Genomic DNA, 19,943 nt, shown 5'->3' with positions numbered 1-19,943 from the left:
TCCATTGGCCTTAATCGAACCTCGATTTTTGCACTTGTTAAATCATTAATCTCTACAAAGGCAAAACAATCCTCTCTCTGGCCCACCTCTTGTTAGATTGTGGCCATGTGGTGGCAGTTCACTGGGCCAAAATAAGTGTTCTGTTGAGTCTGAAATCACAATTCATAATCTGTTGAGCATACAGAGTGTCTGTCTCATGCAGTGGAGTGAATGTCTTATACTATGATGGTACATTTATGTTTTGGGGATATTGCAGCCTGCTGTATTGTCTGTCGTCATTGCAGTGGAGTGAATGACTTACCATTGACATGGGTCACACATAAGTAACTATGACTGTTACATTTATTTGTTGGGGGGATGTGTACATCTGTTGCAGTCTGCTGTATTGTCTGTCGTCATTGCAGTGGAGTGAATGTCTTATCATCAACACTGGTCACACATAAGTAACTATGACTGGTACATTTATTTTTGGGGGGATCCGTGAATCTGTTGCAGTCTGCAACAGAACGTCATTGCACGGTAGAGAGTTAACAAACAGATGTACTTTATGTGCAACTGTTCAACGCCAGGGATGGCAGGTGCTGCAGATCGACATACTGTCGAGTAGTAAGTAGTGGAAGATGCAGTATATGAGAGATACTCTAAAATATAGTATCACAGTCAGGTATTCTCTTCTTCTATGTCCATTTGCAGTTATTATAATGTTACTCTCTCTTCTTGCATCCATCCTTCTCTCATGCATTCAAACACAAACAATGCCAAAGCATTGGCAATAATTCTGTTTTTTTGCAATAACTGTCTTCATGCATGGGCAGAATGATGCTATTCAAAGGAGTACAAGTCAGAAGCAGGTCATTGAGGATGGAATAAGCATATTAGTGGTGTTGCTTTGTTCAATACAGTTTCTGCCAAATGTGCCAAGACCAAGTAATTACTTTGTTGCACTTGCCTACACTATGCACACTACACAGTACTATCTCGATGTGTCAAAGAGTGTTGACATTTGACAGTGCTTGCTGATGCCTTACTTTGCATTCATTTGTACACAGTTACTCCAATAATTGCTTAACATTAACTCAAGTCTTTTGCTTTGTATTTGTGAATTCCTTGGTTAAATGTTTAATGATATGTATTTGATACCATGAGGAATAATTTACTACATCGTAGTTTGTTTGACCCCTTACTGGAATCCCCCAGGGCTCCATAGAGGCACACACATGTTTTCACTCACTAAATATCTTTGCTGAAAATAACAATATCTACAAGCTCACCACGTGTCACATTACGACATGTTATGGGCTTGTAGATCTGCTATTTTCACGGAATGTTTGCCCCCAGAATAATGACGCTAGGGTTCAAGTGGTTCAATGTTTTTCATTGGTGATGCCGTATGAAAATGGTTGACAAGTCACTCAGCCATCTTGTTTACAGAGCTGCAGTATACTGTATCTAGTTATATGGCATCTGTGACTAACCCCTCTTGCCCAACTGGTATTGTTACCCTTGGGGCAAGACACAAAACCAGCTGTGTATGAAATTTCCATCTGTGCTCCCACTAGACAGGACCTGGTTTGTTTAGCATGAAATTGGTGTCCTAGAACTAATGTACTCAATGTCTGTTATTTTGAAATTAATTTACCAAGCTATAAACTATTGTTAATTACTATTATCATTGCTAATTATGAATCAATCTCTTTCTAGAAAGAAAATCAAAGTCCGATATCAGGTTGAAAGCGACAAAATGCCTTAAAATTTATAACGATAATATCTCAAATTTGTATAGCGCTTTTCCAAGTACCTAAAGACGCTTTACATGGGGGTCATGAGAAAACCAAATTTATTTTTTGTTTGTTAAAATTGTAGACATATGCGTGCAAGTATACACATACACTCAAACAGTATACCTGTTTATGTTTTTATATTCTATAAAGTGATGCCTGCAAATAATACACATTTGAGCAATGGCCTCTTTTGCAGGAAGTCGGGCTTATTGATGCCTGACAGGCTCCTGTGGGAAACATTGGGGGCATGCGGACGGAACGGCTGTTTGTCTGATGAGGGGAGCTGTGTATAAGAGGTGCTACAGCGCATGCGTATGAGTGCTAATGAGAAACACGGGGCCTCGGGTCTAGGAAAGCGTTGATATGGTGGTTGTGTTTGGGTAGATCGTCGAGTCGAGGGCCTGAAGCAACCTGTCAGGTCTCTCATGTTCCTGCAGCTTTTAAGTTGATAGTCATTAACATTTGTTGGGGCAGTTGTCATGGCTTTTGCAGAGGATTCAATTGATATCAAGTTTAGATTTTATTTTCCTCCTCCTGCATCCACCTATCAATCATGTAAAAAAAAAAAACTGATTAGAATTGGTTTCACTTTGAATGCTTTCATATTACTGAAAGGTTGTTGCGGTGCTGTTCTACCACAAATGATCAAAAGCTATAACATTGTGTTCTACAGTATAAAGGCAATGAACCCATTCATCTTTTTACTCACTGCAACAACATATCTTTAACCTGTCAGATGTTAGAATGTCATCACAATCAGCCCACTGACAGCAGGCATGTTGTTCCATAAGCCATTTATTCCAGAATTTACCCAGAACATGGACAAAAGGTGGAAGAACAATGCACTTTGCAGCACGGCTCCTGTCTACCTCGCTCACACCTCTAACAATCAATTCCAGCACAGCTGACAGCCTCATAATGATGATGGGAGAAAAGACAAAGACAGTGGGTGTAATGTACTAATGTACTATTTCTGTGTAAAGTTAAGAAAGTACTGCCATAGTGCCGCTGCACATTTTACTTAAAGCACAAGATAATTCTATTTCCAAAAACAAACTTTAAGAATTAAGTGCAAGCAGCACATCTGATGCTCACGTCATACTGGAGGCGTCAAGTGGGCGCGTCAAAACCTGTTGACGTGTCTTTCAGATCGACCTGGGGCACAGACAGACCGTCAAAACACAAGTGTATATGGCATCCTCCTGGCATTGTTGAGTTCAGACTTGTATTGCAGTGTGTACTGTAGCCAAAGTATTTTATGTTTTCACATGTTTGACAGTTCTTAACTCATTAACCGCCAGAGTAAAACATTGTCTATAGCCGACCTTGCCAGCGATTCCGAGCGCTTTCACTAACCTTTGAAAATTCGTAGAATATTATTATTCACAACGATCCGCTTTAAACTGTAACAAATAGCAAAGACAATGTACAAAATTACTATTTGCAAGTACTTGCAAGTACTTTGCAAGATTTACTTGCAAAGTGATAATTAATTTGTTCGCTAGAGACAAGGCCATTGGGTCACTAAAATTAGTCCATTATCTTGGAAGCATGAAGGTGCACAGCAAATCCCATGACAATCCACCTAGTAGTTTCCTAGATTGTTTGGGACCAGTGTGTGTATGTGTGTGTGTGTGTGTGTGTGTGTGTGTGTGTGTGTGTGTGTGTGTGTGTGTGTGTGTGTGTGTGTGTGTGTGTGTGGGGCATGCACCCTAACAGCAGTGATGGTACACAAATGATGTGTTTTTCTTTCTACCGTAGTTGTGGTAACATCCTGGGGCCTAATGGAGTCAGTTACAGAAGGGTCAGCCGGGCTGACCCTTCCGTTATCCAACTTTGTGTTTTTCTGCATGAAATATAAATCTCTCAGCAGCAGCACCTTCCATACATTCTACTTTCATGTGCTGGGTCTTTGTAGAACTAGGAAGGCTTCAGTTGCCCAGGCATTCCCTTCATGCACACCGAACTGAATGCACTTGATATTCGTTGACCTTTAACTAGCAGGCTCCAGCTCAACCCAGCTCAACACACTGTACACTGAAAGGAAATGCACCTTATTCTTGATGTGGGAATTACAAAGAAAGCGTTTTGGAAAGGGCTGACTGGATTGTTTGAAACTGAAGCTTAGAAAAGGGGCCAGCCACATCTAGTGAGTAGCTTTTGCAGTGGCTCAAGTGAATTGGTAGAGTTAAGTTCTTCTTTTAGATTTACCAGATTTTAATTGTGTGTGTGTATGTGTATGTGTATATAACTGCAAAACATTCATTTTTCTTTGTGCGCATGTGCCTCCCTGCATGTCCTTTGCGTTGTACCGGCCTTTTATAGATCATTTAATGTTCTGACATCTGGCCCCCATTAGGCTGTACGTCTGAAGCTGTATGTGGGAATAATACAAGCCCCTATTGACAGATACTAAATATGAAGTAATTTGAGCATATTCCATGCTGTATCCTCTTGTGACAACGTTATTAATGCTGGCAGACCGTGACAACACACACGCACACACACACACACACACACACACACACACACACACACACACACACACACACACACACACAGAGAGAGAGAGAGTGGTGAACAAGCATGAAGGTTATTGGCAAAAGGGGTTGCCTCTGCATGCTAAATAATGACCACTCTGCCTATTCTTAGGACAAAATCAGATGCAGTGATTCAGAACACTCACCCTAAATGTATGAAACTTTAGCCATGGTCACCTCTAGGGAAATGGGAGATAAATTGTAGGTGTCAACCAGTTCACCTTTACCAAGTGACAGCCAGAAACTAAATGGTCTGATAGGCTACCTGCCACCGGAGAGCTGTCTCGCATGAGCCTGCCGGCTGCTGGAATGTCTACTGTACATTTAAAGGAGACAGATTTATGTCTCAATCCTCAGATCTGCTCAACTGAAGATAGTGGAGCCTAGAGCCTTATTATCAAGTAGTCATTGATATTTAATGCCACCTTTCATGTTCACTGCAGTATGAGTCATTGGGGACGGCTGTCACGCTGGCAGTTTGGTTACAATTTATTTCTTTCTGATACAGAGTGAGTTACATTATTTTTGTTGAGTCAGGATATACCTTATTAATAGATATATATACAGTATATACTGCATTTATATATAATTTCATGCATTTTTTCTGTGAATTTGTGTTTGTTGCCATGGAAACTAAATGTAATAGAAAAGACTTGCAAAAGAACTGGTTCACAGAAAGCCTTACAAAAGCTTAACAAGAGCTCTAATGAGCGAATGGACATTAAAAAGGTGATAAAGGGCTTGCTGCCCGGTCGAGCTGTCTTTATGTCTAATAAGGTCAGGTCACTGCCTGAGCTAAAGGTATTAAGAGTTGATCGCTGAAGTCGGATCTATGGCAGTGAGCAGAGATAGCCTGTGCAAGCCTTAATTAGAGACGGTGGACCTACATTAACATGCAGAGCTGGAGGGTGCCCTACATGTACGTGCTCTGATAAATCAACAGCTATTCTACATCACTTGCAAGAGAGAGCTAACCCAGGGAAAGCCGCGGTGGGGTAAAGCTGTTTGAATGAAATGCTTAATTCTGCCAACACATTGAGCAAAGGACCAAATGGATTAGAATTGATAAAACAATTGTGTGTGTGTGTGTGTGTGTGTGTGTGTGTGTGTGTGTGTGTGTGTGTGTGTGTGTGTGTGTGTGTGTGTGTGTGTGTGTGTGTGTGTGTGTGTGTGTGTGTGTGTGTGTGTGTGTGTGTGTGTGTGTGTGTGTGTGTGTGCGCGCGTGTGTGTGTTTAGGGCTTTAGCTTTTGAAATTGCTATATAATTCAAAGAGCAAAGAGGTTGTTTCTTTTAAATAAATTGTTTGCATGAGGCTCAGAGTTGCTCTGGCTGAGTGTTATAATTAGTTTCTACGTACATGAAAGTGTTCCCAACTGCCTTAACTATGTACTTTACTCTGCATTATTCCTTTTTTTTTACCAGGAAATCTTACCCCACAAATATACGTCCAATAGGGAGGCAAAGTGTACGTGTTGCCAGGTAGTCTATACACACTGCGATCCTTTAACGGCTTGAACCCCAGCATGCCTATTCTGAACATTCACCAAAAATAGCAGATCTACAAGCATTGTGGTGTCATACGGTGTGAGCTTGTAGATCGGCTATTTTTTCAGCTCAGGTCCGCTTTACTAAGACTAGAGGGTTTAAGTGGTTAAAGAACAATAGGCACAAATTGAATTAAAAGATTGATTAGAAAATAAATAGGCATTTTTACATTAAACCCTATGAGAATTTACCAAAAATCTGCTGCATAGCGACCATATAAGCCACTTTTAGAAGGTGCTGATCTTCCTTTTATGGCAGAACGGAGTGCTTTTTAAATAAGCTTTAAATAGTTACAAAAAAATGTGAAATGCGCTTATGAAGTGGACCGCTTTTTATCAGCTGTCCAATCGCGACTGCTCACAAACTCAGAGCAGCTCCTCATCAGAGCTGATTGTCTAGCTAGGCCCTGTTGTCGGCCACTGAGGCACAGAGGCGGCCTACCATGCTCTTCTCCTTGCAAAGCAGTATATTAAACCTATTATTACCTAATATAATTACATCGTATTCACTATATTCACTGTGGAGCTGTATTTTCTTAAAGGCAGGCCCATTGATATATCGCAATTAATAAGTGCACTGTGGTCCAGCTGCTGAGCTCCAGGCGACACAAAGCAAGCAGCCTTGGCCGGGCATCAAAGCTATCAGGCGGGGGAGGAGAAACAGGGACCTCTGTTCTCGTATCGGGCAGCTGGTCTATGATTGACAGACTAAATGATTGTAGCATTTTAGGTGATACATATGCCATATACTGTAGTTGTTCAATCTTGTTTACATCCACACCTACACCTACTACAGTAGTTTAGAACTTTGTTTTCAATGTTCGGTAAGTTCCAAGCATACATTCCCAAGTTACATTCAATGGCTTATCCGGAGTCGGGTCACGGGGGGATCAGTTCCAGCAGAGAGCTCCAGACTTCCCTTTCCCGAGCAACATTAGCCAGCGTTCCAAGGCCAGTGTGGAGATATAATCCCCCCAAGGAGGACCTCCCTAGGGAGGACCTCCGTAGGGAGACGCTCAGGTCAATTTTCTGACCTCCCCCAACCCCTGTTGTCTATTTTCTTTTTCTCTCTCGACAAAAAATGAATTGAAATAAATAAAAGGCAGATTGTGTGAACATAGCCTTAGAGGCTTTGAAATACTCATTGGTATTTGAATACTCATTTTCATAAACACTATTATAGATAACATTTAAGACTAGTTCACAAGGGGAAAAAATGAAATTATGTCATCAACTACTCATGGGGCACTTAAATGCCATGCATTGTACTGCCCCCAACAGTTCCAGGGAGTAATTGCTTCAACTTAGGAACAAAAGTACCATCATTGGTTTGAAACCAATGACTTTTCTTTGGCTGTCTGTGTGTCAATGCGACAACGTGCCCTGTCCTATGCCCTTCAGAGCAGGTGTAGTGTTTGTACTGTATTATGTCCTGTCTCCCTCACAAGGTCAAAGAGGAATATGATATAATATAGCTTATATTTGCAATAAATAATGGAGAAATTAATACTATCATTTCAGTTGGCATGAGGAGCAGATGAGGATATCATTTTCATTTTTGGATGAACTATTCCTTTAATGTTTCATAATTAACCATAATGGTAATGTGGTAATGAGGCAAACTCTTAGAAAGTTGCACCCACAGTCGGGAACTGCTGTCTGTCAACTCCCTTACTAGTTGACCTTTTCCAGAACAGACATTTTGACTTATAGCTGGATAAACGCAGCTAAAGGTAATAACATTAATTGTTGGCCTGTTTCATTATAGTTGTTTCTGTGCCAGCATAACTGAACAGGCTTTGCCATGCTGTAACTGAACAGGCATTGTTAATGCTGGCACACAGTAATACCTAAATGAAAAACACCCATAATTAATGTTATTACCTTCAACTGTGTTTACCCATCTATGACAAATTAAGGGTTTATTGCATGGCCAGTAGGCAATTAGTTTTATATAGTCAATGACATATGGACTTTGTCACGGTTGCAAGGAGGCTTCTTTACATTTGTACCTAGATAGGAACATTCCTTATTAGGTTCCTGTTTTGTCTAAAGGTTGCATAAATTGAGACAATCTAGAAAGGTAGGTGACTGATGTCAAATTTGATGCAGCTGTGCCTCTGGTTTCCATGGTAATCAGGCCTCTCTGTCTGTCTACCCGCTTCTTCTTCTTTCGTGTATAGTCATCAAATGCCCAACTCTGTGTCGGTTTCCATTGACTGACTGACGAACATGAGTGAAAACATACTGTCGTCTCCGGCCTTCAACCGTCCGGGCTGGCGAATAGACCCCTTAACAGACGACGTCACACTGATAAGAACCAGTATGCGCGCACAGGCCGGCACCAAATGAAACCCCCAACCTAGGGCATTCACGAATAGTGATTTTTAGCATTTGACTTATTCGACCAATAAGTATTTGAATATTCGATTAATCGATTTGATTATTATTATTATTATTTTTATTTTTTTTGCCAATGGCATTGACGACTCGACTCAAGGACTCGACGCGTCGGGGCGAGGATAGCGCGTCGGGGCGAGGGGACAGCCCTAACCTCACATTCAGTATGAAATGATTTGACAACAATCAACCATGAATGGATTAGGAAAACTACCAACACCAGAGCTCACAGCTGCGTGTCTGCTGTAGAAAAGCTATTTAAAAAAATATATGTATATTTTTTATAATCGAATTTGATGTACAGTGGTCGAATAGTGGTTTGATAGTAGAATATTCGAATATTGGATTATTCTGGAGGTTGAATGAACTGAAACCAGCGCACCCCAAATTGGGAATTGATTGCATGAAACAATCACCTGTGCGTCCAGTCTCAATGTTGGTAAACAAATAATTGGTCTATGCACATACATAATAACATGATAAAATATTCAGTATAATTTGTATTTTTATTTTTTATATATATTTGGACATGTCCAAATATGTTTTTCAAAATGAATTAATAGATAAATTACTGCATCTTAAATGATGATAAATTACTGCTTCTAAGGCAGGGATAAAACTGTGATACCTACCTTAGAGGCAGTAATTTATCTTCACCTTGTGCTGACTGGTATATGGGTTTAGGTGTTTAATAGGATCCTCATTGTTACCCAATTACCAGCTCCGTTTTCTTCCTGGGTCCACAAAGAACAAACAGTTAAAAATGTATATTAAAAAGAAAACAAGACACTTAAATAGCAATGTGTGGAAATAAAAGGGAAAATTAGGACACTATGCCCATTGCATATTTGAGGATCCTGTATATGTTTACCATTGACACCAATATAAAGTAATATAAAGACAGTTTGTGTATTACTCTGTTATTGTTGTATTTAGAATATTATGCAATTATCTGCATGTATAAAGTTAATGGCATTCAAAATTTAATATAATTAATTGCAGTAAGTTACTATATAGGTATCAGATACTCAATATTACTGGACCAGATGTCATACAGCTAAACTAGTTATTTATTTTCAGACAATTTCCAATCTGAACAATACAATAAATGTAAAAGAAAGATTTTGCAAGCTTTCGCCGTAGACCTTCAGGCACATGCCTGAAGAAGGTCTAGCTGTAAAAAAAAATCTGATTTCTGCACAGCTTTGAGTGTGCAGAAGCTGCCTTTTATTCATACATTTTGGTTTCCTTTTGGCTCCAGCACCTCGCCCAAGTTTACCGGCAGATTAGTTGTTTGTTTCACTATTCTGTCAAACATTTCCTATCTAAAATAAAGGCCTTTGCTGACAAACTGTTTTGTAATTTACGGTACTTTTGCAAATAATTGTGTTACTTGAAAAACATTTTTATTTTGTAGTAGTAGAAAAACGATTCCAACATCCTAATTGTAGTGTTGCCATCTACTGTAAATTTATGCTGCTTACATTTTAATTTATATGCATACAGATGTAATTTCTGTAATGTCCATGTTGAGAATTTACATCACTCCTCTTGATGTCTTATTTGCCTACCAACTTGTATCTAGTCTTACATGTTTCCCAGAGAGTTTGTCAGTGCAGCAGTAAACTCTAGGGCTACAGCTCCAGTGTGATGGCCAGAGACCCTGAATATTTAACCTCACCTAATCCACTAGTTGCAGCAGTGCTGGATTGTGATAGTAGCAATACTTCCTATACTCCTCGACCAGAGTAACAATGACAGCAGCCAATGCATGTATAGATTTGTGTGTGTGTGTGTGTGTGTGTGTGTGTGTGTGTGTGTGTGTGTGTGTGTGTGTGTGTGTGTGTGTGTGTGTGTGTGTGTGTGTGTGTGTGTGTGTGTGTGTGCGTGCGTGCGTGCGTGCGTGCGTGCGTGCGTGCGTGCGTGCGTGCGTGCGTGCGTGCGTGCGTGCGTGCGTGCGTGCGTGCGTGCGTGCCTGCGTGCGTGCGTGCGTGCGACCCGTGTGTGCGACCCGTGCGTGCGACCCGTGCGTGCGTGTGAGAGTGCATTAAAGAGCGCATTCAAGTACTGTAAATAGTCCATGAGCCAGACAAGATTTCATTACCGAAAGAGTGGGCAAAACCATACCTATATTAAATTGTTCATAGGGTCAATACGAGTAAATAAATATATGATAACCTTTCCACAGGAGCAGCTTTTTCATGGTTATCACACATTTTGTTATTTTCCCCATACGTACATGACAGGTGAAAAAATGACAACATTTTTTTTTTTAAAGAGTTGTCATAATGAAACTTCCTGAGTTGATTACTTACATGAAGACAATGATTTATCGTATTACAAGTTTTCTGAAATTGTATATTTAAATATGCAAATTGGGCATTAGGAAAGTATGCCCGAATTTGCATAACTTTACAGAATCAACATTGGACAAAGCCAGAGTCAACATTCTTATTTAATTTTGTTAAGATGTTGGAGTCAAAGGTTTTTAACGAGGGAATATTCAATATCTGGCTCAATTTTTGGGCTCTGGCTCATGGACTAAATGCTAAATTTGCATATTTAAATATACAATTTCAGAAAACTTTTAATACGATAAATCATTGTCTTGATGTAAGTAATCAACTGGGGAAGTTTCATTATGATAGCTATTTTTTCACCTGTCATGTACTTATGGGGAAAATAACAAAATGTGTGATAACCATGAAAAAGCTGCTCCTGTGGAGAGGTTATCATATATTTATTTACTCGTACTGACCCTATGAACAATTTAATATAGGTTTGGTTTTGCCCACTCTTTCGGTAATCATTGCTCAATTTTGGGGCTCTGGCTCATGGACTAAAAGTATTGAGTAAAGTAAGAACAGTCTACATGGTCTGATCAATATTTCCTGTTGAGGTGCAGGTGCTGGCGTATTGCATGAATGAGACTCTCCATTTTCTGTTATCTTCATGACAGGATTAACACATGAAAAGTGAGGGCAGCCCCATGCAATGGCATCCTGTAGATGCTTTTATGTCCGGTTACACCCGAGGCTTGAGTGTACACATGACATTCACTTTCCCTAGTCCCCAGTGTAACCACACTGTACAATCCTCAGTATTGATTTGACTTTGAGAATGTACAAAGGTAACACATGGACCCGTAACACAGACGATTTTACTGTGCAAGACATGACTCTTAAAAGCCCATGTTATACTCAGTTGCACGTGGGTGTCGCATACCTAAAATAGCCGACCTACAAGCTCACAGCACGTCATGCTGCAATGTGTCGTGAGCTTGTAGATCTGCTAGTATTTTCAATCTGCGATACCGGCATGCACTCTTAAGTATAAATCAGGCTTTACTGTATGTGTGTGAGACAGTGAGACAGAATCTGGGGTTCTGTTTTGGTCCAATGTTGTCTTTTAAAAGTGACAGTCATTGTGATAAAAAAAAAACATGAGAGATTAAATCATTTGTGATTGATGTATTATGGCTTCATCGTGGCTCTTTTACTATCTGATATCACATATACAGTAAATGAGAGCTGCCACAGTAAATTATGGAATCCATTTAATTATGGGATCCATTTCAGGATAATTGAGAGTTTTTTTTTTTCCTTTGGAGGACTGGAGGGGTAACAATCTTTTTATTGTGTTGAAGATGCAGGCAAACTGTTATCTCCTATCAGATCTACACTGGTACAGACTAATGCCGGAGGGGAAGAGGGTTCAGCTGATATTAACTGTATTAATGAATCAGTCTGTCCAGAACATGCAGTAAATGATTGTGTGCTCAGCCTTACAGGGATAGAGATAGGGGAACGATAAGATAATGGAGCCGAGATGTGGTTGCAAAAAACTTTGTGGTTTGGTGAGGAATGGAAAAATACATTTTTGGTTACTGTGAGTTAGGGTGAACGGTGCAGCTCACAGGTTTTCAAAGTAGGGGCGTGGCCCCCAGGACAGCGAATTGTAAAGGAGAGGAAAATGGAGACAAAGTAATGCAATTAAAGATATATAAAAATATATATCATTTTATATACATATAAAAAAAATGTTATTTCAATTCGAATTAAATTCATAAAATGACTGTGCCAGAATAAACACTTTAAACCTTCCTGTCTTTTGGGGCATGTCATTATTGTATAAATAATTATAAAACTTTCAGAAATGTGAAATATGCAAACATATAAGCTTGTTGTGAGTTTATACAGTAGATTGACTATTTTTGCTATTTATTTATTTATTTATGTTGACCTATTCATTCACTCATTCATTATATCCATTTGGCTATCCTTGGCATGGAAATGTTTGGGAAAAGGCAAGGGATCTCAGTGGATGACATTAACTGATCCTCTAATAAACAATAAAAAATTATGGATAAACCATAAATGAACATACAATACATTGGAATGAAATAAACAAGAGTGAACATACAGTAGGCCTATATGGATTAAATGCAGGTCGCACCTAAACACATTCTCAGTCACAGCAACACAACACAACACATTTTTGGCGCCTCAGCAGATCATCTGTTTCCATCTATCGTATCGTATGCTACGCTATCCTCATGTCCTGCACCATTTTGACATAATTCTCTGCCACTCCTGCCTTCCATATACAGTACCACACTTCCTCTCTTGGCACCGACTGTCGACGAAGACAGTGCAACTCCTTCTGGCCTTCTCTCCATCAACACTCTCAGGGCGAACAGTGTGTCTGTGGTGCTCTTCCTCCTTGGCATGAACCCACCCATACTGCTGCTCACTAATTGTCCCCTCTCCTTTTAGCCTAGCTTCCACTACTCTTTCCCATAGCTTCATGCTGTGGCTCATCAGTTGTATCTGTAGTTATACAACTCTGTACATCACCCTTGTTCTTGAAAATCGGTACCAATACTACTCTGTGTTTTATTTTATTAAAAAGTTAAAACTTACATTTTCAGAAAACACAATGAGGGCTGAGACCCTCTTTTCCAGTGGTGCCGAGATTACAAGTTTGGAAAAAACACAAGCAATTTTTTGCTATGAATTGCCTTGAGATTTTGATGTGCCCATTTGTGTTCCTTGGGTACAAAATGTTTGAGAACCACTGCCCTACAGTACAAGTGATGCACACAGCCAGTACAAAGGATGGATCTACGAGTTGACAAGGTCTGGGGCGAAGCCCAGAACATTAAGTACTGCAGCCAATTTTTTGGGGGTGGCTTGCACACGGCAAAAGAACATTCGGGTGGTCCCTGCTGTTCAATTTAATTTGACTGCACTGTATGATTACTGCAAACATTATATTTAATTTTCAATTAACTGTTTTAAGTACATTTCACTCAGTAACACTTCCACTACTGAAATGTCTATTTTTAAAACCTAAAAGATTTGGGGCTTTAGACCTCGGAGCCACCCGTCAGTTTGCCCCTGCCAGTATAGAAGTTCTAATTGCCATCCAGAGAAAAGTCTGGCCAGTGTTCAGTTTTGTCAATCCTCATTGCATTCCAGAATCATCTACACAGTCTCCCAGAACAATTAGCATTTGGTTAAATTAATTACATTTCCCACAAATATCTGCCTTACCTATGAATGCTGTATTAAAGGTGAAGCCTTTAGCATCACTACTGTATAATGTCGATAATAGAACACAATGGAAGTTCAGATTACATGAAACCACCAAACCACACCACCCCACAGCATCCTCCTGTTACCATGACTGCTCTCAGTCATCATGTGCTGTCTTGTTTTCTGGTCACCGTCTCTAAACTTCTCTAGCCATGGCCAGATGGAATCAATGTGGAATGAGACCTCATGCCAGATAAACAAGACATCACAATGTCTTGAATCACAGAAAAATACAGTACAGACCAGCTGAAAAATTCTGATGTGCATCCATATTGTTATATGCCACACTATTATAATACTATTATATTACTTTCTAGCCTTATGTAATATATATTGTCTTATTTGTGTAGTTTTTTTTATATACCCAGTATACTTATTATTACTGTTGCACAAGTCTTGTAGACATACTGTACCACAACAACATTTCGCTGCTTGTACCTGTATGAGTGAGTGACAAATAAATCCTTCCTGATACTTATTGGTTCTGATAATAATGATAATAATAATACCCTTTAATACTACTGTAGAAGCTTTAATGATACATTTGAGGATTGTGTCAGTAAATTATATATAGTACTTTATACAGTAAAATAATAATAATACTAGCCTATTGTATATTAATCATGAACATGATTAATGTTGAAAGATGTCATTAAAGCCACTCTATGAATGGAAATGAACGGTGTCACTATTACAACTTTTGCTACATTTTAAGTCAATAGCCATCATTGAGAATATATTATAACCAACATATTGTTATGCTCTTGTTTGTATATATTTCTTATTTTTATACAGCACATTTCTGTTTCTAGAAACTCTATGCATTTCTTTGTGTCTTTAATGATGAACCTATAAGAAATAAAGTACTTGAGCAATGTGCTACACTATCCTTGCATCACCAGGCTTTCTGCAGTGTGGAAAGCCTGGTTTCTACTGTTAAATGCTCATATCAGGTCTAGAGCTGGTCTAGAGCCCGCCTGCTGTAGCCGGTAATTTCCACACACATATACCGTACATGTATGCACACCGTGTCAGTATCTGCTGTAGACCAGATACGCAAACTGCAAAGCAAATTGATCCCAGTTTACTACTACTACTAATATTAATAAATTGTATTTGTATTGCACTTTTCATTCACAGGGAATCCAAGAGTGCTACATGGTTAAAACACATAATCAATCATAGAAGGTTAAAAGCAGGGTTTTTTAAAAATGTCAAGGCACAAAAGGATATTGCTGACAGTGGTTACACAACAATTTAACACGAAAAGGCCTTCCGTAAAAAAAAAAAGTTTTTAGGCCTGTTTTAAAAGAGTCCAGGGTCTGCAGTGCTCTCAAATCGATAGGAAGGCTGTTCCACAGGCGCGGTGCTGCAGAGCAGACACTGGGTGAAAAGCAATGATTTTGGGAGGGTATCCCTCAGGCATACCCCTGATACTTAAGGGAGTATGTGTGTGTATGCTGCCCTCATTCATTAATGTACCACCTCCCACATACCTCCCACATATTCAGGTGTATGTACCATTTCTGAGACCTTCATTTGCATGTCTGCCAGCAAGGACCTCACACACCCACCCCTCCCACCCCTCTCACCCTTCCACCCCAACCACTTCTGAGCATGTGCAGAAAACTACATTTGATTGGAAGCTGTGGCTTATAACCCCACCCACCCACCCCACATTCTGCATGCTAATTCTTGTATAAACCCCCTAGTTTATACCCCCCCCCCCCCCCCCCCCCCCCCCCGTGGGAAGGGTGGTTTATAGCCCCCCCCCCCCCCAGGGGCTGTGGCTTGTCCCCCCCCCACCCCCAATGGGAGGGGTGGTTTATAGTTCCCCCCCACTACCTGCACTAATTTATATATATATATATATATATATATATATATATATATATATATATATCCACACACACAAACAATATAGAAAAACACATAGGCAGAACTCATGTAATTATGTTTATTGATCAAGAAAAATAAATGTATACAAAACAATGGAACAGGAGCACACAGATAAGGTAAACTGTTTCAAAGAAAAGTATTTTGTTCCAGGGACCCAGAAGCAAAGATTTGAGTTAAAAATGTTCACTCTAAAAAATATATATTCAAATATTCTGAATCAGAATCAGGTTTATTGTCACATCACAGGTTTAATTAAAAAAAGTGGGTGAAATTTGTGTCTATATACTCACACTAGTACCTGAGATAAGATATGTGCATGAACATAGCAGCAATGTATACTGTGCATGATATACTTATGGACGTTAGTTAAGGTGCTTGGAAAAAAAAGTTAAAAGTCAGTGCGTTATACACAGGATTACGGTGCAAAATGTCAGTGTGTGTCGACCGCATAATCCACATAGACTGACATATAGTCAGCAAGTAGTGACATGAAGAAGAGCAAAGAAAAATAGCGGGAAAAGGAAAACAGTCACTTGTAGGCTACTCATGTAATCCACGGTGGCTGGGTCCAAGGAAGAGCTAAATCCAAGTCATGTGTCCCTGGTATAATCCACAGGAAGAAATACAGAAAATAAAGAAATATATTTTGTTCCAGGGACCCCAGAAGCAAAGATTTGAGTTAAAATGTTTGCACTAAAAACATAGTCCTCAAGCTCTTTGTCGTCAAGCATTGGGTCCTGGAGAACACAGCGTTTGGTACAAGGTCCTGGAGATGATCTTGTGAACTTCTTCCTGCTGGAGGGCTGAAGATCCAAAATGGAAGTCCATCTTTGGCGTTGCTCTGTGTCCTCAAGCATTGGGTCCTGGAGAATGCAGCGTTTGGTATGAGGTTTTGGAGATGATCTCCTGAACTTTGGACTGCTGGAGGGCTGAAGATCCAAAATGGCAGTCCTTGAAGCCTTGAAGAAAAACAGAAGAAGAAAAAAAGAATTACAATTAAACCACAAAACCACTGAAACCGGAACACAACAATGTTAATACAATTACCACACTCTACCACACTACTGTGTGTGTGTGTGTGTGTGTGTGTGTGTGTGTGTGTGTGTGTGTGTGTGTGTGTGTGTGTGTGTGTGTGTGTGTGTGTGTGTGTGTGTGTGTGTGTGTATTGCCTGCTGACTGTCTGCTGAATCTTCTGCTGAAAACCAAGCCATTGTCCTGCAAATTGCAATTTATTCTGGAGATTACCTGTTAAAACTCCGAAAGGTCCTCACACATGTACCGCTGGGTGCCAACAACTGTAAAATAATATAACAGCAATTACAACTCAGAAAACTTCAACTGAAACAGGAGTGCACAAAAAAAAAGTTAAATGAAGAGTGTGGGTGTGTAGTACCTTATAAAACTTCCTCGTCAACAGTGGGGAAATCAATGGATTTCTCCCTGCAAATATCATTTTAGGGGTTAGTGGGATGAAGCAATGCTTTGCCATTGTATTCAATATAGCCACAGTAAAGACAAACTACAAAGCAATCCAACTTCCAAATCCAAATTAAATCATGGCATATGAATTGACTAGCTACTTGACTAGGCCACATGTTTTAAAACAATCTGAACTCATACAGGTAAAGGAACACTAGCCTACAACTGATCAAACAGACTGTAGAGAACTGATCAAAGTAAATACAATAAACAGTATAACCTACTAATGATTTACAATTAGATAAAATAGCAGCTTACCATTTACAAAGCTAGTCCAAAAACACCAACAGGCCAGCAGTACATGGTTGAGAAGAATGAATTCACCCAACCGCCCAAACAGTTCAAATGTTTGAAAACTCTGTTTGGACACATCTGATTGGATAGACACAAAGGTTCCCCTCCCCACCATTTGAATGTGCATGTTAAATGTTGGCAGTCAGAGAGAGAGAGAGAGAGAGAGAGAAAGATTGGAAATAAACTATTTACTTAGTTTAGTTAGTTTTAACAAGTTAAACGTTACTATGTAGAGGTACTAATGCTTTGCACTAAACAACAAGCACAAAAAAAGAACTGACATTTTATACTTAAGTAAAAGTATCAATAGTGTAATGTAGTTACTTGTTACAAGAAAAGTCCATTACATTTTGTTCTTTTGAGCACTACTGGGCCTAGACTAGAAAACAAACTAAATAGTTTATTAACCACATGACTGGTGGTAACCTGTATTTTTGGCAGTGATGGCAGAAGTACTCAGTTATTTTACTTAAATAAAAGTAGCAATACCACAATATAAAAATACAAACAAAATATAAACATAATAAAACAAGTAAAAGGCCTGTGTTCAAAATGTTACTTGAGTAAAAGTTTAAAAAAAGTATTGGCATCAAAATATACTTAAAGTACCAAAAGTGAAAGTATTAAAATGTTTGAAAATGGCAGATCTACAAGCTTGTAAATTGGCTATTTTCAAATAGCCTATGTATAAAATAGGGCTAAAGTGGTTAATATGGTGATAGAGGTGGAGCTCCTATTGTCTGAGAGACCTGAGACAATAGGGCCACTGAACCCATCAACACCTTTCATGCAAATGTTGTGCCTGCATGTAAATCTCTACCCCCCAAAATACACACGAAAACACACATAAAGTAAGCCTTGTTTTTGATATAATTTTAACCATTTAATGACCCTTAAACGTACTTGGTAAAAGTACAAAAGTATTGGTATCAAAATGTGTTCAAGTACTAAAATGTTTGAAAATAGCCGATCTACAAGCTCACAACGCGACGCGTTGTGAGCTTGTAGATCGGCTATTTTCAAATAGCCTAGGTATAAAATAAGGCTAAAGTGGTTAATGTATGTTTTATAATGTAATCATTTATATCTGCAAAGTAACTAGTAGCTAAAGTTTTCAAATAATTGTAGTGGAGTAAAAGTACAATATTTGCCCCAAGACTGCACTCTGATCTCTCTGTGTGTGTGTGTGTGTGTGTGTGTGTGTGTGTGTGTGTGTGTGTGTGTGTGTGTGTGTGTGTGTGTCATGCTTTATTAGTATGTCCTTTCTGTAAACTAACACTGCTCACCTATGCAAGACCTAAGAACACATTTTTTTTTTTTAATATTTGTATTAGCTTTTCCTTGAATGTCACAATGCAACTTTGGTTCACTGTTTCTCTCTCTCTCTCTCTCTCTCTCTCTCTCTCTCTCTCTCTCTCTCTCTCTCTCTCTCTCTCTCTCTCTCTCTTTCTCTCTCTCTCTCTCTCTCTCTCTCTCTGAGCCCCCCCCCCCCACTCTGAACCCCACACCTCCCATTGTTTGAACAAACCTCTAATTTACATATGTAAGGGAGATTCCCTAGCAGAGAAAAGAGAGACGCATATCCAGGTATCTTAAAGGCATTTTAAGGTAAACAGTCCTCTCCCGCATTCATTGAAATACTTCCACCAATCATTTATGTTTGGTGGGTGTATGCCTTGCCCACGTATCCAGGTATATCACCTTTTTCACCCAGTGAGAAGTACTATACACTACTGTCTGGTCAGTAACCACTAGCCTACAGTGCACGTCAACATTGTGCAGCATTCTAATTCCAAAGCCTATCAACCTAGCATTCCTGTATTTGTCCTACACTACAGGTGATTGAAATCAAAGATCAACTGAAGGAGTCCAAGAGGTTCTGGTCCAACCTGCCAGATGAAATATGTACCATGGGCAAGCTGACAGAATCAGATGAGGAGCAGTGCTGGAACAGTCACACCAAGGGCAGGTGAAAAGAACTTTAACCACTCAATATACCCAGAGGAAATCTACTCCAGATTTTCACTTATCACCTTCTGCCTGCTGGGGATTATAGAACTAGCACCCGCTGAGTTACCAGATTAATGCTCTCTACATAAGCACAATGGACACCGTTTATACAAGGCAAAACCCGATGTGCTCTAAATAGTGTCTCATATACCCAGAGGACTGTGTAGAGTTCCTCATTTTGACCACAGTGTGTAGAGTACAGTTGAAGCAAGGCCAGCTAATGAGATCTCTATCCATACCTAACAGTGAACTAGAAATGCTGGCAGAAAATAGGATTAGGCCACCCCACCCCACCACGGTGGTCCTTTCCAAGTAACTAAATCACCAGATGGTGCAATAAAATAAATTTACATTGTCATGTTTATGGCAATACCGCTCCTTGACACTGCTCTAAATCTG

The 19,943-nt window shown here is 39.6% G+C and overlaps 1 protein-coding gene across 2 annotated transcripts in view; it reads left to right on the top strand.

The window, feature by feature from the left end:
- The window catches only part of gpc6a (glypican 6a), a 188,568-nt gene that overhangs the window by 162,998 nt on the left and 5,627 nt on the right, over positions 1-19,943 (top strand). For both annotated transcript variants that reach the window (XM_084066777.1, XM_084066778.1), the window contains one exon: positions 19,373-19,503. In XM_084066777.1, the coding sequence (XP_083922903.1) occupies positions 19,373-19,503 (131 nt within the window). The remainder of the gene's footprint in view (positions 1-19,372; positions 19,504-19,943) is intronic.

The sequence above is a fragment of the Gymnoscopelus microlampas genome, assembly GCF_963454915.1.
Source record: "Gymnoscopelus microlampas genome assembly, chromosome: 1".
NCBI classification, from domain to species: Eukaryota; Metazoa; Chordata; class Actinopteri; order Myctophiformes; family Myctophidae; genus Gymnoscopelus; species Gymnoscopelus microlampas.
The sequence above is the reverse complement of the archived record's forward strand: the minus strand, read 5'-3'. Positions and strand labels throughout refer to the sequence as shown.